The sequence below is a fragment of the Temnothorax nylanderi genome, unplaced genomic scaffold, assembly GCF_030848795.1.
Source record: "Temnothorax nylanderi isolate EJ_2023f unplaced genomic scaffold, tnyl_v1.0 TNYL_tig0125_pilon, whole genome shotgun sequence".
Taxonomy (NCBI): domain Eukaryota; kingdom Metazoa; phylum Arthropoda; class Insecta; order Hymenoptera; family Formicidae; genus Temnothorax; species Temnothorax nylanderi.
The window spans coordinates 299,599-322,439 of NW_027249187.1; the positions used below are offsets into that span (position 1 = coordinate 299,599).

The 22,841-nt window shown below is 37.5% G+C and overlaps 4 protein-coding genes across 7 annotated transcripts; 2 read left to right on the forward strand and 2 right to left on the reverse strand.

Annotated features, from left to right (window-relative positions):
• The first annotated feature begins 376 nt into the window (after positions 1-376).
• Mcm2 (DNA replication licensing factor Mcm2) lies at positions 377-7,687 on the forward strand. Its single transcript, XM_071713574.1, has 15 exons — positions 377-577; positions 930-1,105; positions 1,331-1,494; positions 1,650-1,732; positions 1,813-1,995; positions 2,267-2,478; positions 2,596-2,788; positions 2,878-3,081; positions 4,538-4,769; positions 4,846-5,096; positions 5,968-6,132; positions 6,345-6,662; positions 6,795-6,977; positions 7,076-7,231; positions 7,496-7,687. Exons 1-15 carry the CDS (start codon positions 575-577, stop codon positions 7,622-7,624), a joined length of 2,652 nt encoding a protein of 883 aa, XP_071569675.1. The 5' UTR covers positions 377-574; the 3' UTR covers positions 7,625-7,687.
• Positions 7,326-9,568, reverse strand: LOC139776709 (uncharacterized). Its single transcript, XM_071713585.1, has 3 exons — positions 9,357-9,568; positions 9,045-9,197; positions 7,326-8,679 (listed from the first exon to the last, which is right to left on the reverse strand). The coding sequence occupies exons 1-3, from the start codon at positions 9,389-9,391 to the stop codon at positions 8,454-8,456; spliced, it is 414 nt and encodes a 137-aa protein (XP_071569686.1). The 5' UTR covers positions 9,392-9,568; the 3' UTR covers positions 7,326-8,453.
• On the forward strand, positions 9,203-12,490 carry LOC139776707 (uncharacterized). 4 transcript variants are annotated; one of them, XM_071713583.1, is made up of 7 exons: positions 9,203-9,284; positions 10,097-10,313; positions 11,025-11,178; positions 11,515-11,683; positions 11,791-11,912; positions 12,079-12,194; positions 12,276-12,490. In XM_071713583.1, exons 2-7 carry the CDS (start codon positions 10,116-10,118, stop codon positions 12,366-12,368), a joined length of 852 nt encoding a protein of 283 aa, XP_071569684.1. In that variant the 5' UTR covers positions 9,203-9,284; positions 10,097-10,115; the 3' UTR covers positions 12,369-12,490. The 4 variants fall into 4 exon arrangements, with proteins under 4 accessions (XP_071569684.1, XP_071569682.1, XP_071569683.1 ...); XM_071713581.1 differs by lacking the exon at positions 9,203-9,284 and adding an exon at positions 9,799-10,046; XM_071713582.1 differs by lacking the exon at positions 9,203-9,284 and adding an exon at positions 9,799-10,023.
• A 4,160-nt stretch (positions 12,491-16,650) lies between these two features.
• LOC139776704 (leucine-rich repeat protein soc-2 homolog) lies at positions 16,651-20,489 on the reverse strand. The gene has a single exon (XM_071713575.1). It carries the CDS (start codon positions 20,166-20,168, stop codon positions 18,318-18,320), a length of 1,851 nt encoding a protein of 616 aa, XP_071569676.1. The 5' UTR covers positions 20,169-20,489; the 3' UTR covers positions 16,651-18,317.
• Positions 20,490-22,841: the final 2,352 nt, after the last annotated feature.

Below are 22,841 nucleotides of genomic sequence, written 5' to 3' on the forward strand. Positions count from 1 at the left end.
TAACTTGCAGAAATAGGCAGTTATAAAAATTAAAAGCGATTTTTTTTTAATTATAGCGATCGATTAGAATATTTTAAATACTTAGAAAATATACTATTACATATATTATTTTTAATCTTGCCTTTTAATGCCTTTTATATTTGAGAAATATGCGAATCCCGATTTCCAGAAGAAAAAAAGTATAGCTAAAATAATTTCATAAATTTTTAAATCTATATACTTTTTCACGGAAAAGTTCGTATAGTATATTCTTGTAAGGTTAAATGAAAGCCGATTCGTCGGCATTGGACCTGGATCGCATTTTATTGGTCAGGAATTTCACGCGACGCACTTACCACACACTTACCTTTCTTTGCTATTGACGTTCTATGGCACGGTTCTTTACAAAGTATTCCCGCCAAGTGTAATGTCTTTTCTTTAGGTTTGATCTTGACGGCTTGTGTGGGCTTGTGTGACAATTCTCGATTCGCCAGTTCTGTTACAAAAGTAAGAACGTTCTAGCTACATCGAGCATCTTATAATAATATAGAAGGAGAATTTCTTTCGCGGCGGAAAGCGTATCGTAAACAGCAACATGGTAAACTTTCAAGAATTATTGTTTTATTACTGACGCATATCACGCATGTATACACGTGCGCATAGAAACCAATACAACAGCATGACATAATTATGCGTAAGATGCAAGTAAAAAGAGATAATTATACAAGTATAATATATATTACGTCTGACAATCATATAAATATATATTATTATGTATATAAAAATTTTGTAAACATGCGTGTATGTATGTATATATGTAACAATATACATTTAGTTATGTAGTCTCAACATATACATGTATTGAATGCATTAAATAATAATATGATTTACTAGATTTATAATTAAGAAAAATGAAGTATGTGTAACATTTTATTTCATGTACACACAAGAGTCAAAGTTCTCCTATACATTCTGAACGACACACCGATGCAATGAGCCAACAAACTTCTCCTGCACCTGATATAGATGAGCCGTTTGAGGATGAATCTGATTTACTTGATGGAGAAAATAATGCTAATAATGAGGAAGAAGAGGGAGAGGAATTATTCGGAGACAATATGGAGGCGTAAGGATGTTACATTTCTAAAGTGTCCATTTTTATATATGTAAAGTAAACTAACTTACAATAAGTATACATCAACATTCGATATCTAACAAACAAATGTTAAAAAGCATTACTTGAAAGAGTAATATATCTAGTTTTATTATTTTGTGTGTGAGAGAAATACTCAATAATAGCAATAAACTTATATTTTTAACAATAATAATAAAATTATAATTATTATGACAGGGATTATCGGCCTATGTCAGCACTGGACAGATATGATCCCAATCTATTGGATGACGAAGAATACTCAGAGCTGTCTCAAGGCGACCGTGTAGCTGCGGAAATAGAAATGCGAAGAAGAGATCGTGCGGCTGGTATCATAAGGGATGACCGCGATCTTCTTTATGGTAATTTTATTTTATCATTTATTAATATCTAAAGATAGAAAACAATTTGTATATACAATTAAATTAATTCTGATATATTAATCTGTAAAATTTCAAAATTATATTTACAAAATGATTGAATATCTTTACACAGATATTTTCCTTTGTGTTTTTAGATGAAACTGACGAAGAAGACGTGCAGGCACGCAGACGTCGTATGGCTGAAAAGGCTGCCACTGGCATGTTAGAAGATGCAGAAGTAAGAATCTCTCAACCATCCCACATAAAGGTATCTTTTTAAATAACAATTTAAATAACGAGCGCCATTCGTTGTTTCAGATGATCGAATCCATCGAAAACTTAGAGGATACCAAAGGACACTCAGTAAAGGAATGGGTAATGATGCTAGGACCACGAACGGAAATTTCAAATCGCTTTAAAAGTTTCCTTCGGGCTCATACAAATTCCAAAGGACAATACATGTATAAAGAGCGTATTCGCCATATGTGTGAGAGTAATCAGGTATACATCGAATCTTATATAATTCTAACATAATAAAAGCTTTAATTTAAAAAGTATATATTTTGTCTTTCATTGATTTAATTAATTTTTTATCATACTCTAAAATTATAGAATTATTTTATTTTATACCTTGTGTTACAATCTTTTATATTTATACATATGAGATTTTCTTATTTTTAAAGAGATAAAATATTCTCATTTCAAAGTTTTATATTTATTTTTTGTTTAACAGTTTTTATTTCATAGGACATTTTTATGTTTATTTTAATAGTCCAGTTTCGTAGTGGAATTTCCAATTCTCGCCAGTAAGGAACATGTTTTGGCCTATTTTTTACCAGAAGCACCATTTCAAATGCTCGAGATATTTGACGAAGTGGCGAAAGAATTGGTGCTTACAATTTTTCCCAGTTACGAGAGAGTCACGTCGGAAATTCATGTGAGAATATCGGAATTGCCGTTGATTGAAGAATTACGCACGTTCAGGTAAGGATCCATACTTGATACACATCATTTAATTCATACCATTTTATCAAGCTTGCAAACTTAACAATACAAATCGAACATGTGTAAAATTATATCACTTTTACTTTGTTACAATAGAAAACTTCACTTGAATCAATTGGTTCGAACTCTTGGAGTTGTAACGGCGACTACGGGAGTCCTGCCGCAATTATCAATAGTGAAGTACGATTGTACGAAATGTAACTACGTTCTCGGACCGTTTGTCCAATCTCAAAACACAGAAGTTAAACCAGGCTCTTGTCCCGAGTGTCAGAGTGTCGGTCCATTCACGGTAAGCCGAAGAATTTTACGTTTAATTGTTACATCTAATTATTTAAAAACAATCGCTTTTATATACATTGAATATTTCGCGTGTTTTAGATCAATATGGAGCAAACTATATATAGAAATTATCAAAAGATAACGATACAAGAATCCCCAGGTAGAATACCCGCTGGCAGAATACCGCGCAGCAAAGATTGCATTCTGCTGTCCGATCTTTGCGATCGTTGTAAACCAGGAGACGAGATAGACGTTACAGCTGTTTACACCAATAATTACGACGGTTCTTTGAATACTGAACAGGTAAGATTAAATTTTGTACATATTGTTACGCCCCCGCGCTGAGACTCAAACCGAATCGAGCTGCCTTCAACTTTCAAGTAAAAGTCGCGAAGCGTTGTCCGTGACAACGGGTAGTTGTTGATAAACAGATGTTATTTATTGTTATGGTGATTCAGAGCTGAGACGTCGAGCCATATAGACGTGCAGTTTTGTGCTCCTCTGTATTTATCGTCGAATAAATCAATTCTTTCTCATAAGCCGAGTTATTTCTGCGGGTTCCGAAACGCGCGAGCGTGGACGTGAGTGCGACACGCGATTAAGTCCCGGGCGCAACATTTTGGGAGCTCGTCCCGGGATCGGTCGAGCGATGTGAATTATGGTCAAGACGACGGCAACGAGGAAAAAGCCTCGAGCGGAGACCCGGAGCCTACGTCGGAGACAGCGACTTTGCTTCAGGAAATGCGGCAGCTGCGTGAGGAACAGGCACAGAGGGAATTTGCGCTTACTAACACCTTAGTTCACTTCATGGGAAGATTTCGACTGCAAATTAAAAGAAGATTGCCTCTCCCACGGTTTTTGATCTGTGGTTTTCCCGTGAGACCGGAGGGCAAATATCGATACAAGAACAAGGAGAGTCTCTTGACGACAAAGAATCCACAGAAAATTATCTTCCCCCTTGCCCCTTGCCCAAAGATCTTCGAGGAAGAACGACGTTTCGAAGAGGAGAACGACGACTTCTGAAGACTCATGGGAAGGAAAAAGAGAAATCTGCGTTGAGTGAGTCCGAACAATGGGATCTCTGCGAGGGAGTAGTTGAAAGGTTGCCTTGGAGGAAGTCTGGTCCACTCTCTCAGAAAGAGATGCCGACTGGAGACCTGCCTTGGAATCTGCTCCCTACGAAGAAGAGGACGTAGGCTTCCTTCAGGCAGATTGACCAAAAAAAGTATGGAGTCCAGTAACCTGTAGCAGCAGCTCAAGGTAGAGCAAGAAGCCGTCTTGATGTTCTGGAATCTGCACTGAGAAGAGGATCCTGCCAGTGCCAAGGGACTGTCTGAGTTGATTGTCAGGATGACAATCTAGAAGAGAGAAGGCAGTGTTACGCCCGTACTGAGACACCCGATAGATTCGAGCCGAATTGAACAGCTTTCAAGTAGAAGTCATGGTGATTCAGAGCTGAGATATCAAGCCGTGTGAATACTGTGAATGTGCAGCTTTGTGCTCCTCTGTATCTATTGTCAAATAAATAAATTCTTTCTTGAAAACCGAGTCTAGTTATTTCCGCTAGGATTCCGCAGCGCGCGAGTGTGAGGAGTGTATGCGACACGCGAATGAGTCCCGGGCGTAATAATATTAATTAATTATATTTCCTCGCATGACGTTCGTCATATTTTTAATTACCACTGTTTCGCGGCATGTATCTTGCAAGAGTAGTTTTTTACGGGGATAAAATTCTAATTACATCTCTTTTGTATTACAGGGGTTCCCGGTATTCTCCACAGTACTATTAGCTAATCATTTATTTGTCAAAGATTCGAAAGAAATTGTAGACTCGCTGACGGAAGAGGACATCTCAAGTATACTCGCTTTGAGTAAAGATCAACGCATCGCGGATCGCATAGTCACGAGTATCGCACCTTCGATTTATGGCCACGAAAATATCAAGAGAGCCTTGGCGCTGGCGATATTCGGTGGCGAGCCGAAGAATCCTGGTAGTTATTTCTTCTTCGAATTATCTTCTGTTTATGCATTTTCTCTTCTATTATTTGCATTTGTTGCGATGTACAGGTAATAAGCACAAGCTTCGCGGTGATATAAACGTTCTGCTGTGCGGAGATCCTGGCACCGCTAAATCGCAGTTTTTGAAGTACGTAGAGAAAGCGGCACCGAGAGTTGTCTTTACCACAGGCCAAGGCGCTTCGGCCGTTGGTTTGACCGCTTACGTTAGGAGATCACCGATCAGCAGAGAATGGACCTTGGAAGCCGGGGCTTTGGTCCTCGCCGATCACGGAATATGTCTCATCGATGAGTTCGATAAAGTACGAATTTATATAAATATATCATTAGACTCGTGAAAATGTCAACAAATTGATAGACGGCGATACGAGTCAGGCGCGGTACGTGGTGCGCAAGTAAAGAAATTAATAGTTACAGAAGTAACGAATTACAATGTGTGTATATATATACATATATTCCAACTTAATAAACTGCGCGCCGATTATTTGTCGGACTTGAAACACAGCTATCGTTGGAAAATTAATACCCTTCCCTCCCCGGAATTAAATCTACACGATTTAATTATTTATTATCCTGGCTGAGGTAATATTTTTCGCAATAATTTCTTTACAGTTTTTTAAATAATTAAATCGTGTAGATTTAATTCCGGGGAGGGAAGGGTATTAATTTTCCAACGATAGCTGTGTTTCAAGTCCGACAAATAATCGGCGCGCAGTTTATTAAGTTGGAATATATGTATATATATATATATGTATATATATATGTATATATATATATATATATATATATATATATATATATATATATATATATATATATATACATTGTAATTCGTTACTTCTGTAACTATTAATTTCTTTACTTGCGCACCACGTACCGCGCCTGACTCGTATCGCCGTCTATCAATTTGTTAAATTTATATAATTTGTATAACTAGTAACGTATTGATAACACTATAAGTATCGTATTTTTATATTATCAATATTATTGTTAGAAAAAGAGAGAGTAATTAGTATTTATAGCTTTCATATTAATATCTATATATAGATTACTTATATGTAGTATCAAAATTACATACACATCTGTAATTTACGTTATAATTTTAATATTATTTGATAAGTATAATGATATAGTTATTAGAAGCAATTACAATGTAATTTTTATTTTTCCTAGATGAATGATCAGGACAGAACGTCTATCCACGAAGCTATGGAGCAGCAGAGTATTTCTATTTCGAAGGCCGGTATCGTTACGTCTCTTCACGCCAGATGCGCAGTGATAGCCGCATCTAATCCTATCGGTGGTCGATACGACCCTAGTATGACCTTTGCAGAAAATGTATGTACTTTTAGAATTCTTTAATTTTACGTTTACACAAAATCGTAACTCGTAAATGAAATTGTAAGTTTAAAATATATACGATCATGGTAATATAAAATTATAGAATTATAGTATTATAAAATTTGAATTTTTCTTAAAATTGTGAAATTACGAACAAGTAGAACAAATCATATAATTATGTATATATTAAGTATTAAATTTATATACAGGTGGATCTATCGGAGCCGATTCTCTCACGATTTGACGTATTGTGCATAGTCAAGGACGAGATTGATCCTATGCAGGATCGTCATCTGGCCAAGTTCGTCGTAAATTCGCACATCAAGCATCATCCGACGGATAGCGCGGAGAGATCAGAGAGGACGCAAGCTATAGTGTTGGATCCCGCCACGCAAGGTCTGTGCATTCCACAAGACCTTCTAAAAAAATACATCGTTTACGCGAAGCAGAACGTACATCCAAAGCTGACCAGCATCGATGAAGACAAAGTGGCGAAACTATATAGCCAGTTGCGACAGGAAAGCTTGGTGAGCCAGTAAAACAAGAATGTCAACTATATATGTTCTTGAAAAAAAAATTAATAAGAAAATATTAAATACTACTGAAAAAAAGATTTTGCTGCGTCGCAATATCGTTTTTATCTCGTTATTACATTTTAGGCGACTGGAAGTTTGCCGATTACCGTGCGTCATATTGAGAGCATTATTCGTATGGCGGAGGCTAGCGCCAAGATGCATCTGAGGGATCACGTTCAGGAGAGTGATATGAATCTAGCTATTAGAATAATCCTCGATAGTTTTGTCGACACGCAGAAATATTCCGTTATGAAATCTATGCGTCAGGTATCTCTTCACTTCCATTTGTTCATTTACCCTTTCAATCTGCGTTTAATTTTTGCTTGTAATCTTGAAGACTGCGTTTAATCCACATCTTGTTACAGACGTTCCAGAAATATCTATCGTACAAGAAAGATCACAGCGAACTCTTATATTACATACTACGACAAATCACATTGGATACTCTGGCATTTCAAAAAGCTTTGCACGGCGGACGAATCACGACCGTCGAGATCTCGGAGAAGGATCTGTTGGAACGGGTAATGCAAACGATTACGTTACATTTGATACGTACGGAAATAATATGAGGATCTAACACAAATACATAACTAATTAAAAATTATGTCAAAATGGTTTGGACTGAAAAATTTCTTTATCTTGTCATAACTAGGTTAAAAAAATAGTTTACATAAGAATCTTATCTTACATCATTTAAATGTTCACACGACAACTTTCATTCATTTTTACAACCCCGTGTGGGAGATAAAGCGTTTCACGCTGATACTAGTATTTTATGATTGCAGGCGAAGCAAATTGACATACATAATCTACATCCGTTTTACGAGAGTGACATATTCAAGACGAACAATTTTGTCTACGAGCCAAGGAGGAAAGTAATAGTGCAGACTCTGCCTGAAGGTATCGAAGATTAATCCGAAGAAAAGCGGCGTTGTGTATTTTTTGTACATGTATTTGAATTATACGTAACAAACAGCGATGTTTTTTTCTATCCCACACATGAACTTTTTATATCGACACATTGACGTTGAGATGTCTGACAGAGCACTGATTAACATCTTTTAATATCACTCTGTTGAATACTGTCACACGAATACAATCATTGCAATTACCGTCATTAAATATACTGTGTTTTTAATAAATCAAACCGTTATCATTTCTATCATATATCTATATATGTGCGTACAGCAGTACCAAAAATAATAGATTATATTTAAATATCAATTCTATACAATAACTAGTAATTGATTTTCACATTTACATTCCATATTAAGTTCTAAAGCCTTTATGAAAAGAAACAACGTGATTACTATTAACGCAATGCGAATTCTCATAAAGTAACGTGAAGAAAATAGTCTCATATAGTAAGATACATATATATCATACATACGTCATATAAAAGCTGAATAGCAGAAATATAACAAGTCATCTTAACATGTAGTTAGATTATAAAACTAAAAAATAGAAAGTAATCATCAAAATTCCATTTTAAGCAAGCATGTCTTACACTTAAAGGTTGAGGTAAAAATTATTTGTTGACAAATTACACATGTACCTTGTACAAGAGGCATAAAGAATTTTGTTACAAGTATTCTACTGTCCGTCAGCTCTTTCCTCTCTCGAGTTATCCCGCTCAAGGCAAAATGACATTGTGCTCAGATAGGACGATGATTATTTTGTCAAAGGCAGGACAGAGCAATCAAAAGGAGATTTCTTCTCGGTTCACCTTACAATCTGTACGTGCTATTTCTTTTTGTAGGAACCGTAACTGCTGCTACTACTACTACTGCTACTACTGCTGCTAGACACACTGTCGCTAGAGTCCGATTCGCTGTCCGACGAGGAACTGCTGGTACTACTATCACTACTGCTCTCGCTGCTGGAGGAGCTCGAGGTGCTCGAACTGCTGGGCTCTTCCTTTCTCATTTTCTTCCTGACATTACCCTTTACTTTTTCATTTTGCTCTTGACTAAAACACAACACAATGCATTAATTTATTAGATCCATCGAGTTTATCCAGACTATGTTTAAGATATTTTACCTTGCATCAAGATCACATTTTCAAAAATACCTAATATACAAGGGCTGTTTAAAAAGTTCCTGAACTTTGTCTTTATAATTGTTGGGGGTTTACTTACAATTCTTAGTCAGCTTAGTCAGAAGGAGATAAGCTGACTAAGTTGTAAGTTGAAAACATTATTGCCTAAAGTACTCTAGCTTGTTAAGTAAAATATCCTTAATCAAGATATAATTTTCCTTCCTGGAAAGGATATATAATTCGATAAAAAACGTCCAGGGACGTTTGTGCGTAATAAGAGGACTCAAACAACATACTTATCGTCATCCTCTTGCTTCTGCTGAAGAGCCTTCTTCAGCTGCGAGGTGCGAGAAGATCTGTGCAGGTACTTCCTCTTGCCTTTGCACTCGTAACTCCAGTGTCCCATCTCCAGACACTTCTGGCATCGCACCCCCTGCGGATACGGGTCGCTGCAAACGCGAAGAGAAAAATTGGAGAGGAGTCGCTACAACAATACGTCCCCGCCTCGTTTCGACACGTTGGACCGTCGAAGACACGTAAATATCTCAAGTCTACGGTTGGAAGATATATTCCTCCGATCTCGCGAGACTACGTCGAAAGTAACTTACGCTTTCTTCATCAGCTTTATCCCGTTCGAGTTCATGGTCGGTTCGTTCCCGCGTACTTAACCTCCAATAACCGCGTAACAAGGCCAAGGCCCGCAAGAAGTCTCGGAATCCTCGGAACGCACGGTCGTAATCACGTTTCGAGATCTCGCATGCGGTCTCGTGTTTTGAACTTTGTTAATTTGTTTACATGCCGAGGAATCGACGAACGCGGTTCTCAATGCGCGTCACGAGACGCGACGGTTCCTCATTCGTTGATTGGACTCTCGCAAGTCGCAAGCTTATTGGTCGAATTGTGGACCAATCGCTTGGCGATACGCCGCGGTGGTCGAATCCCGGCGGAAGTCGGCTCATGAACGAATGGTCTTCGACTTCAAAGTTTTTTACTGGGAAAACTAGTGCAACACTTTTGCACACTTGTGAGTGCAATTTTATTGTTCTATATTATAATGTGAAAATCAGGTTACGCATTTTCAGTGTTTAATGTTCTACTGATAAAAATTTGTCAAATTAAACACAGTGGAACATTAAACACTAAAAATATGTGAACTGATTTTTACAATAAACAATAAAATTGCACTCAGTGTGCACCAGTGTTGCACTAGTTTTCCCAGTAGAAAACGCTATAAATCTATGCATTGCGCGATTTAAATGTAAACTCGAAATCGTTGTACGAAGCCATTGGAACGCTTTGTACGTACCCGCAATTTTGTAACAATAATATATATAGCTATAATTTTTAGATAGTTCCATTCTACTTTGATGTGGCGAACGACAAAGATGACCGATTTCAAGGACGTCGCTTCCATGAACAACGCGAGAAACCCTGTCTCTTATCCTTCTCTGATCGCATACGGAAATAAAAACGTAGAATTGAGAATCATGAAGGACGTAATAAATATGTACCAGGGCAGTTTTCTGGAGAGAGAAAAGATACTGGAGGAAGAAAAACGAAAGCTGGTAATAAACCTACAATATTTTAACTAAATAATTTTAAAATTTGTTAAAGAATTTAAAAAAATTATTATTATTGTGGTTGCATATTAATTTATAAAAGATATTATAGTTGTACAAATTTGAATATAATTAAGCACAAATTTGAATATAAATTTAATTAGTTCCCGGGAAAAATTTTTTATACATAACATTTATGTGTTTTTTTTTCTTGTATAATCTCTGTTCGTATACATACATAAAAAAAACTAATAAGAAGAATAATTGAAAAATAATTAGAAAAAAAACTTTTGCATTGTTTTTCTTACAAAAAGTAAAATACAATATTCTATGTATAATCGAATATAATTATATTTTATATACGATTATAACATTTATACACATATATGATTATATTACATACATGGGCAATTTTTTCTCAGTTCCTCAAACTTCACTTTTTTGAAAAAAAAATGCGATAATTATTCTTTTAATTATTTTTTAAATTTTCTTTCTATTATTTTTCTTGTATATTCGAATCAGAGACTATACAAGAGAAAGAAAACATATATATGGACATATTTTATATATAAATATATTGAAAACTTTCTTCCCAGGTTGTTGTATAAATTTAATTTTTACCAAGCTTAATAGTCAATAATCGGTTATTTATTGTAATATAATTATATCGCTGAATCGCTATTAAATGCGCGGGATATTTTTTGTCTTTCAATTTAGGAGAAATTAAATTATCAAGTATGGTCGCTGGAGGATTCGTTGTGCGAACAGATATGGCAATTCTCGCGCGAACATGATTTCTCTGCTGTCTTTCAATATCACCCCTTCGTTATGGACTGTGCGAAACAAAGAAGCAACTGTAAAGATGGTGCAGGTATCATATAATAAGGATTAAACATTTTTATCAGCAGCTTATTCGGTTGAACTTTGATTAAGTTAATCGAGGATTTAATTAACCGACTGAATTACTTAAAATATAATATTTAACTATATAATTCGTTTTCCCTAATCTAATCCTTTTTCATATAATATATTAAACAATAAAAAATTAATAATTCTATCTACATCAACAAAATAGTATTACTTTCCTAAGTTAATTGCCAATATAAGTTAATCAAAGTTCGGGTCACCCTTACGGTCGGGGTCACCCTTAAAGGATTCGGCTTCTTTCATTCGCACGCGCTCATTAAACCGAAAGTAATTCCGTTAGTTACGGAAAGGAACCCCGAGCTGATCGAGCTCACGAACGAAATCGAAGTTATCGAAGCGGAAATGATTGATCTTAATCAGGGAGAGGACGTCAAACGAGAGGTGGAGAGCGCCTTAACGAAATTACGAAAGTTGCAACTAACTTCGGATAATATTACAGAATTACTGAAGTGCGTATGGTGTATTCATAACGATATTATACATAGCGAGGGTACAACTGACGCTTTAAAACAATCATAATGATAACTTTGTACGAATATTTGTTACTCAATTGTAGACTGATACGTCCCTCAGAGTCTTTGTGCAAACGCGAGACGATATCGATGCCGATATACGACGAAGTAATTCCTAATGATATAAATAAAATCAAACGATATAAGAATGATCCAGGCCACGCAAGTACGAAATCGTTCCAATATAATTTGGATAATAAACCGTTCAAATCTATTTAATTAATTTATGTAATTGATCGATGCAAAATATTCCTTTGACGTATCATTTTTATTGGAATACTGTTCGATTGATTTTTGCGAATATCAAGTCAATATGAGTATTTGTTATGCAGAACAAGTGGAGACCAACAAATTGAATGTTACGCCTAAGAAGAAATTAGTATTTACGATTCCTACGAATTATCCTCAGTTGTCCCTTGAAAGAAGTATTATGTTCACTTCGAATACGGTAATCAGGATTATTTCCTTTCTCTGTTGGCTATTTTATTACACTGCAACAATAACGAGGCATGCGTTTTAATGTTTACAGTTCACGAGCAACGAGAAGTTCAAAAATTTTACTCTAAAGAAACGCAGTGAGATTTCCATCAGATTTCAAGAGTACCGTGAGCATAAGCAATAATTATGATTAACAATCAAGACAAGTAGGTACATATTCGACGTTTAAAGATGACCAAGGAATTTGCTTTCCAACATAGATATTATAAATTTATTATAACATAAAATAAAAAATTATTATAACGATTTATTTTAATTATTATCTTAGCTGTGTTACATTATAATCCAAGAATAAAATGTTAAAATAACTTAAAAAAAAATACGCAAAAGTTTTAAACGAATGTCAGGAGGATCGGAAAAAGATCGCGCGAAGAATCGAAGAAACGTGTGAATCTCGGGAAAATATTTTATAATATATTTGCGTGTTTAGAAATATCTATACAGCATTCCGCGTACAATGTACATTGAATTACATTTAATATTACATTCTTGGAATTGTACACAATTAACACAATATCGTGTGTTGCGCAATAGACTATTCGACAAGCATTTATTTTCTCGTAATAGTGTACTGAGCGTTTGCAAACGTCACAGTAAATTTATCACTTGCAAACCACGTGGACTATGTGCCGTGTTTATCAATTTTTGCTTCTTTATTTTTTAACTGTTTAACAGTTTATCGCAATGGATTATACCATATCAACGATCTTGGCAACTTACATGTGAATGGCTTGATGAATTTTTCACATGCAAAAGACTTTCATTACAATATCTAAAGACTAATTTGTTAAACGATCGCCACGTCACGATCGCTCAGATAATATCGTAAAAACATTAACGTAATCAATCTAACATATTTTTTTAAATTGTACTTTTTAAATGTAGAACATACTAATGTTCGTATTTTTTTTATTTTTTTATTATTTTTTCGAAAACCTTTCTTGTTTGAGAAACTTGCGAATGCTAAGATTTTAGAATTTTAAATATTTCTTTTTAATTCATTTGTTTTTTTTATTTGAATATTTTAATTTATATATATATTAAAATATATGTACATACATGTATATATGTAGATATTGATACCGCGTGGTTTAATATTTTTCACTTAACTCCTTCATTTAACATTTTGCAACAATAAATGAACATCGAGATGCACAGAATTAAAAACATTACAAAAGCATTGACGCACATCTCTGTAATTATAGATAACACGTAACGTAGTAACGTGTAAAATACATTAAAAGCAATAGATATACGAAACTACATTATTACTAAAATTCAAAGATTTCCATTCCAGATAACGCGCACGGTGTACGCGCACTGTTTCTATACATAACATTACATAACGTCAAGTGAATTACGTCATACTTAAAAAAAAAGAAAATCTTTTGTCTAATATCGATGAACCGTTTACGTCTTCGATAAGACGCATTTCACTATTAATAGTTCGCGTAAGTGGGAGCTCATGGCGACCGTTATGTGTATGTGTGTGTCGCAACCTTTATCCTATATAATACAATGAAAGAAGTTTTCACTTTCAGACTTAAAATATTTGACATACTCATTAATTAGCAAGAACCTTCGCAACGTTCGCTCCGACGTGCATTTTTAAGTTGTACTAATTAAGTTTTAGTGTCTTTCCCCCCCCCTCCCCCGCAAGCGTGTCGCATCGCTCGTATCGTCGTAACAGATTACAAGGTAATATAGTCTTTGTAAAACGAGACTCACCAACGAGTTCATCACTGATCACTTTTAATTCGCAGCCCGACAACGTCGAACCGTGTATATGTATAATCTAATGGAAAGAACTTGCAAATTAATGTATTTTACATACGATGATCTTTCAGCGACAAAGATTCTTACTTTAAGATGGAAAGTCAAGAGACAAATCTCATCGTGATTTTTGCGAGGTGCGTATTCCGCTCTTTCAGAAAAATTAGATACATACCATAGCATACAAATAGATACACATATATAAAGTGTATAATCATATATAGAAACGAAATTTGTAACGCATTGAACCTCAGTGTGAAGGAATATTTCTGTTAACTTCGAACGGAGAATTTGTTAAGTTCCAAGTCCAGATTCAAGTGTCGTCGTCATGTGCACGATTCACAATTCGCACAATAATAAATAACGGATAATGGATTGTATAATTGATAATAGATCTCAAAACGCATCTAATAAAATAACGATAGAATTAATGAGTAACAAGTAAAAATGAGCTTCGAGTCAAACGCAGTTAATTGTACATGAGTTAACGTTATGTAACATTTAATTAATGATTTAATACAAATTATAAGTCATACGTTTTGGCTCTACCACTTTGAGTGGTAATAGATAAATTAAATAATTTTAAACTCTCCGACGAGCATAATGTGAGTATTTAAAAATTAAGTGTACAAAAATAATGTAATTTTCAAAAGAAAATATCAGAAAAATTCTGCTAATATTCATAGACTGCAAAATATTCGAAATAGAAATGAATCAAAATAGAAATTGGGACTAATTTTAATATCGAGAGTCTTTAGTTAATTCATCGCTTATTCGAATAATGATGGAATTGGTAAATTACAAATTACAGTGGTAACTGTTTCATCTCAAATTTCGTCACGTCGAAGATCGAAGAAAAAAAAATCAGGATAACATACATGTATAATTGATTATCGAGCGGCTTTCGATAGACATCGAAAAAAATTTCCCTTTCTAGGTGAAACTGCTGCGCAATGGAAAATAAGGGCTTGAAATTTATGATGTACAAAGAAAAAAAGAATACGTGATAACGACTATTAATTGATATTATAGGGACAATTGCAGCACTTGAATAAAAATTTTATTACACAGCCATAGTAGTTGCAATTATTTTTTTTTTTTTTACAAGATATACCTATTGCCTATTCACGGACAGTAAAGATTACTCTGACATGGCATGGCAGACGTTTCCCTTTTCGCGGAATTAATACCCTCAATTACGGTAAAAGGAGGTTTTCACAGTACCGAACGTTAGCTGATTATTAGAACGCGTTGATAATTGATATGTCGGCGGTCACTGAATGATCTAGCATTTGCAATGCTGAAAAGCATACGCGTAAGCCGTTCTCTAATTTCGCAAATCATCCTCGGCGAATGTATATTCTCGCGTATATCGCGCGTTAACAGAGAGATCACGGACATTCCTGATTTACGATTGAACACGTATCAAAAAGTAAGTATTAGTATACTCAGTTTGCGATAGTTATTAACGAAGCGTGCGATAATCCCGATCACGTTCGCATATTTAATATTAAATAAAACTATACCTCCTACCGAAGAAGCGTTAAATTCTAATTAAATTAATTTAATTAAATTACACAATCGCGTGTAGCGTTGAAATGTACGATAACGAGGACTCGACATTTAAGTAAGCCATAAGACGTTGTAAATGATGTAACAAGGACGAATTAGCTAATTACAATCGCTAAGTTATGACGCGCGGTAGCCTGTACATGTTACACGGCTACGCCACTTAACATATATAGAGAAATACAGTTCAGTAACATATACACAAGTGAAAGGACCACTCAGAATGAAGAAATCGATAAGCCATAAAGATCTTAGAAGACCTCAAGATTCGTAAGATCTGTAGGCACATCGTTAAATGCGAGCCTATCTATATGATATACATACGATAATACTTATTTTGTAATTAATAATATAACGCGCATACAAATATATTCACGGATATATAATACATGTAACGTTATAATTACATTGGCACTACTTATTTCTTTGTGCGAATAAGACAAAAGCAGAACAACAACGTTGATGTGAGAGAGAAGGGGGAAGGAAGAGAAAGAGATGAAATTTAGCCGTAAAATCGATCGCTTTTTTATGGAACTTAGCAAAATATAATCTCAGGAAAATGCTCAATGTGTCTCCTGCCTCTTTCTATTTTTTTTTTATGCTTACACTTGGCAGCGCAATCTCTTTAATCTAATGAAAGCACATCCTGGAACAAATTCGTTGCTTTAATTGTCGCGCAAAATGTATGAATGAAATAGAGTAGGATCTCCGCGCGTTATTTCCGTCTTTTGTACAATTACAGGATATCTTCGCCGTCATCATTTTCCTTGTCCAATATCACTTTGACGCATCGAAAATTTCTGTGATGGTCTGCAAACCGTAATATGCATTTCACGCTCGGATACTCTCCCTTTTTCCAGCATATATCTATATTTATCTAATTTAAACAGAGAGAGAGAGAGAGAGAGAGAGAGAGAGAGAGAGGAGGAGGAAGAGAGAGAGGAGAGAGAGAGAGGGAGAGAGAGAGAGAGAGAGAGAGAGAGAGAGAGAGAGAGAGAGAGAGAGAGAGAGAGAGAGAGAGAGAGAGAGAGAGAGAGAGAGAGAGAGAGAGAGAGAGATGATGAAGAGAGAGAGAGAGAGAGAGAGAGAGAGAGAGAGAGAGAGAGAGAGAGAGAGAGAGAGAGAGAGAGAGAGATGCGGATTACCGTGAGAAACGCGCTACTTTGTATAGGAATAATTGCACATAGAGTTCACCTTACACTTACTCTGTAAATCTCGACGAAACGCATAATCGTTGTCCGTTATTGTAAAGTTACATAATAAAAGTAAATCTCAAATTCTGGACGTCTGTACACCGTTTGCTTCATACGCATAGGTCATTGTTGTTTTTTCTCTTTCTTTATATAAATTCTTATCTTTACAGGCATATCAGTGTAATCTTCATTATCGGTATGGAATTTTTGATAAAGCTATAGTTTTCTGTATTAGAGTGATTTTCTGTGGAAGAGCTTACATCTATATTGTATATTGTATGAACAAATGAGAAACAGTATACCGCGTATACGACATTGGAGAATGAGAAAGTGTGTAAATTTACGTATATCGTTTCGCAATCACAATTCCTGATTTAAGTGAAGATTTAAGTGAAGATTTTAGTGAAATATCTTTTTTCACCTTTTTACGAAGTTTCAACCAAAATTCTTAATATAGCAAATGTCACTGATGCCGATTCTTAACACTTATCATTTAGCAGATTAAAAATCTTATCTTGTTTCTTTGTATTTATATGACAGGACATTTATTATATTCCTTCGTGAGGACACGTGTTCTGTCGCGTAATTTTGTTGTTTATAAAGATGATTATGATTTAAAATATTTCTAAACTGTTTAACTTTTTCAATAAACATGGAATATAACAGTAACTTGTTACATGTAATTTACTAACAATAAGTTCTAAAAATTAATTGCAATATACGCATTAAAATATCTCTTATGACAGTCATCTGCTTCGTAAAATACTTTCTGTGTGTAATAAGAGAATTGATTTATTATCAAAAGCAATATTAAAACGTGGAATTATTTTAAGTATTAAACCGATTGTTAGCAATAAAAATACAATATGCATAATATGTTTGTAATAAATGTAAAATAAATATTTTTAGTAAACAAACTTAATACATTAATATATAAAGTAGAACTGTTACGTTTCATGTATATAAAGGAAAAAAAACGATTTATTGCACTGTGTAAAAACATACTTTTATACAGTATTTTTTTAGCAATACTGTATAAGTTTCGTTCTCATCAACATCGAATCATGTTTTGATAAAATATAAAACGTGAGCTAAAAGTGCAAATATAAAATATATAATACGGTTTATATCTTTTATAATTTACATAATTTAATAAAATTATCTGTCGTGTTATCTTTACATTACACGTTACTTCATTTTTCTTGCAGTCAGAGATATTTTAATATTTTTCCTTACAATATTGAAACAAAATAATCTGTGTGATTCGTTGTGTACAATATAATGGGGTAGCGTTTATTTTCATTACTTCGTTATATATTTAAAATGAGATCATTAGAATGAGAATTTAAATCGACATACGTATATGGTCGATTATTATAAATACATTTCTCTTGTATGTCATTGAACAATTTCTTCTTAATTCTCTCTCTCTCTCTCTCTCTCTCTCTCTCCCTCTCCTTCTCTGCCTTTCATGATTAAGAATCGACATCCACGTGACTCTGCATCACATGTAAAACACGACAACCTTAATAAAATAATTATGGTCGATAGGGACCCTGCATCTTCAAAAATTGAATCACCAATGACGGCCCACCGGCTAATATCTCCGCTGGTATGTGTGACAACGGACAGTTGTCAATATCCATAATATTGAGATTCTTGCACAACGCCAGCTCGAACGGCAGATTGTGCAGGCCCGGGTTGTCGTTGACGTAGAGCGCCTCCAGATTCTCCAGGGTGCCGACCTCCTCCGGCACGTAACTCAGATTGTTCTCACCTACGCTGAGATACGTGAGGTTCTTCAGGTGTCCGATTGTGCGCGGCAACACGGTAATCTGATTCGACTGCAGGATCAGCTTCTGCAACTCGGTCATCAGGCCAATCTCATTTGGCAGCATATCGATGCGGTTCTCCTCCAGGTCCAGCACCCGCAGCTTGTGCAGATTCACTATGGTGGTCGGGATACGTCTCAGCAGATTGTTGGAGAGTATCAGTATCTCCAGACTCTGCAGGCACTGTATGTCATCCGGGAGCTTCATCAGCTGATTCGTGCCGAGGTTCAACTCGACCATGGTCACCCACGAACCGATGTCCAGCGGCAGGGCGTTGAGCTGATTCTCCTTCATGTTCAGCTTCGTGAGGTGCTTGGACCGCGAGAAGATGCCGTAGGGTATCTTGTCGATCTGATTGTGCTCCACGTTGATGGAATAGGCATTCGTGAACTGGGCCGGGCCACCCGCTGGATACGAGGTGAAGTTGTTCCTGGACAGGGTGATCAGCGTGAGACCCGACAGACTCGCCAACAAACCGTCCGGCAGATGCGACACCTGATTGCCCTCGACACTGAACTCGTCCATCATCTTACAGTTCGCCAACGATTTCGGGATATTCGACAATCTATTGTATCGGATACCCAGTCTCGTCAGCGACACCAGATTGCCGATCGAGTCCGGCAGGTCGAGGAGCTCATTGTGCTGCACGTCCAAGGTGGACAACTGCACGCACTTGCCGATTTCCACAGGCAGATGCTCCAAGTGGTTGTGCGATACGTCGAAGGTGATGAGATTGACCAGCTCCCCTATCCCCGTGGGCAGTTCCTTGATCTTGTTCTCCCGAAAGCTCAGCATGGTGAGATTCGTCAGGTTGCGTATGTTGTCGCTGACGTACCTGACGCGGTTGAAGCGCAGGAAGAGCGTGGTGAGCGACGTGAGCTTGTACACCACGTCCGGGATCTCGTTGAGCTTGTTGTGCCTGAGATCCAGCACGCGCAGCGACGTCAGGTTCTCCAGGGTGTTGGGCAGACTGGTGAGCGAGTTCTCGTTCAGCGCCAGCGTCTCCAGATTCGCCAGGTAGCCGATCTCGGGCGGCAGGGTCACCAGCTTGTTGCCGTAGAGATAGAACTCCCGTAGGTGCTTGAGCTCCTTCACGGAACTGGGCAGATTCGTGATGCTGGCCTTGCTCAGGTCCAGCCGCTTCACGCACTCCTCCCGGCAGCGAACGAACTCCTTGGTCACGTCCAGCTCCGCCCGGATCGGCTTGCCCCTCTTGGTGGTGGGTTTCGGCTTGTTCGAGTCCGGATGCTTGACCATGACGATCTTTTTCGAGTCGACCAGGCTGCTGCTGCTGCTGCCGAGGGACGACGCGGTGGAGAACTTCTTCTCCTTGCTCTCGCGCATCATCTGAAACTCCACGTCCTCCGATATGTCGCTGCTGGCCGTGCAGGCCGACAGCCCGCAGCCCTCCAGGTACTCGGGTATGTCCTGCTCCTTCATGTTTAAGCTCAACAGACTATCGTCCCCGAGACTGGTCGCGCGATTACGCTTCGTCTTCAATAGGCACACCGTCGATATGTTACTCACGCTCGTCCAGTGTTTGCGCGATTTTTTCATAACCTACAATCCGTCCTCTCTACCGCGCGTCCGCCGCCGTACGACGCGACGCGACGAGGATGCGACGGCGATGCGTAGGAGAGAGGAGATTCGCACGTACGCACGCCCGCACGAACGAACGCGCACGCACGTACGCATGCATGCACGCACGCTCGCACTCATGCATGCACGTCCGCCTTTCCCCGCACGAGTTCCCCGAGGTCCTGAAAATATGACCGTGCCGCTCTTCACTGTGACATCGTGCCGCGCCCGTACGCGATCAGACACGTCCGCGTAAAATTAACGCTCGACCACGAAAACCGTGAGTATCGACATTATCGGTGTACGCACACTACGAATTGTGCTGACTGTGCGCCGTGCGGACTGTGGAGTGGCGTGCGGACTTGCGGAGTGGCCTTTGCGGCTTGCGCTCCGTATTTTATTAAGTACGGCGCATGCGCGAGTGTACTCTGTATGTACTCCGCACTAGAGTCCCTCTAATAAAGCCCGTATCAGACTATGGATTGGGATTGAGATTGGATTGAAATATTAATCAATCAGAACAGAGAAAACTGATCTCAAGTTTAGTAAACTTTGTTCTAATTGGTCAAATTTCAATCCAATCTCAATCCCAATCCATAGTCTGATACGGGCATAGAGTCGCGACACGTAGCAGCAACTTTTGATTGGTTCGCATTTTCGGCAAAAGTACGTGAAACAGAAAGAGAAAGAGATATAAGAGAGAAAGAGAAAGCGATATACAAGTAACATATGTACATTCATATCGCTTTCTCTTTCTCTCTTATTTTGCCGAAACTCAAGATGTCGCGACTCTTATTAGAGGGACTCTACTCCGCACGCTATTTACGTGCTTTATATGTATTGTATCTATATTATTTTTAACTTCTTGCAAAATTCATTTGTAAAGCCTTGTGTACACGATACTAGAAATCGGTCCGAGTTTCGGTTTAAGCCAATCAACTTGCAGCTCTTACAGAAAAGCAGCAGTTTCGTTGGCTTAAACCGAAACTCGAACCGATTTCTAGTATCGTGTACACAAGGCTTAAGGTCTTTTCTCTTTTTCTTTTCACGTTGGAGAGAAAAAGAGAAATCAACTCGAGCGCAAGTAAGTGCTGGTCTACAACCTTGCTTTAGGCCCGGTCTACAATGGATGTTGTAAGTCGTAAGTCGTAAGAATTGGCCAATCACAGTTCATTATTTTTCAACCGCAAGGAGAATAATGAACTGTGATTGGTCAGTTCTTACGACTTACGACTTACAACACCCATTGTAGACCGGGCCTTAAGGCCGTGGCACATAAGACCCGATCTACAATGGGTGTTGTAAGTCGTAAGTCGTAAGAATTGACCAATCACAGTCCATTATTCTCCTTGCGGTCGAAGAATAATGAACTGTGATAGGCAATTCTTACGACTTACGACTTAAAACATCCATTGTAGATCGGGTCTAATGCCCGGTCTACAATGGGTGTTGTAAGTCGTGAGTCGTAAGAATTGACCAATCACAGTCCATTATTCTCCTTGCGGTCGAAGAATAATGAACTGTGATAGGCCAATTCTTACGACTTACGACTTACAACACTCATTGTAGACCGGGCCTAAAGGGCCATCTACAATGAGTCGGAGTCGCAAGAGTCGTAAGAAATTGACCAATCACAGTTCATTATTCTTCGACCGCAAGGAGAATAATAGACTGTGATTGGTCAATTTCTTACGACTCTTACGACTGCGACTCATTGTAGATGGCCCTTAAGTGCTGGTCTATAACCTTGCTTTAAAGGATATTTAAGCTCTAAGCCGTAAGAAATTGACCAATCACAATGGAATGTAAGGAGAATATTCGATTGTGATTGGTCAATTTCTTACGGCTTAGAGCTTAAATACCCTTTAAAGCAAGGTTGTAGACCAGCACTAAAAAAACTAACAGTAAAACTCAAGCAGTAAGCAAATCAGTCAATCACAGTCAAGAACTTAAGGCACGGGCCTAAGCGGTAGTGAATCCATACCGTTGATTTCTTATTGCTTAAAGCGGGGAGCACACACTTCTGCACAACGCATAATGCGTAAGCATAAGAAAATTGATTGGTCTATTTTCTTATGCATATGTGTATGGACCAATCAATTTTCTTATGCTTACGCATTATGCGTTGTGCAGAAGTGTGTGCTCCCCCCTTAAGTTTTACTGCTTAAGTTTTTCTATATGTCAAGGCTGCGTTCGGAAATGCTACCCTGAAGGAAGACTCGGGTGAATAGTGGTAGAGGCAGGGTGCACCCCAGGTGTAAGTAGTTTCCGAACGGTAAATAAGTAATAAGACATGGCGGATGAAAGGCAATCCCGAGAAAATATTATTGTATCCTGCGCCATGACTACTGGACAAGAATCGATAAGTCCCGGTCTACAATAGGTGTTTTAAGCTCTAAGCCTTAAGAAATTGTTCAATCACAGTTGAATTTGAGGAGAATAATCGACTGTGATTGGTCAATTCTTGCGACTCACGACTTTGCGACTCGCATTGTAGACCCAGCATAAGGGCCGGTTTCACCATCTCCGATTAACTGTAACCTTCGATTAAACTCACTCTTCGTCTCTTTCTAAAGCCTTGTGTACACGATACTAGAAATCGGTCCGAGTTTCGGTTTAAGCCAATGAAACTGCTGCTTTTCTGTAAGAGCT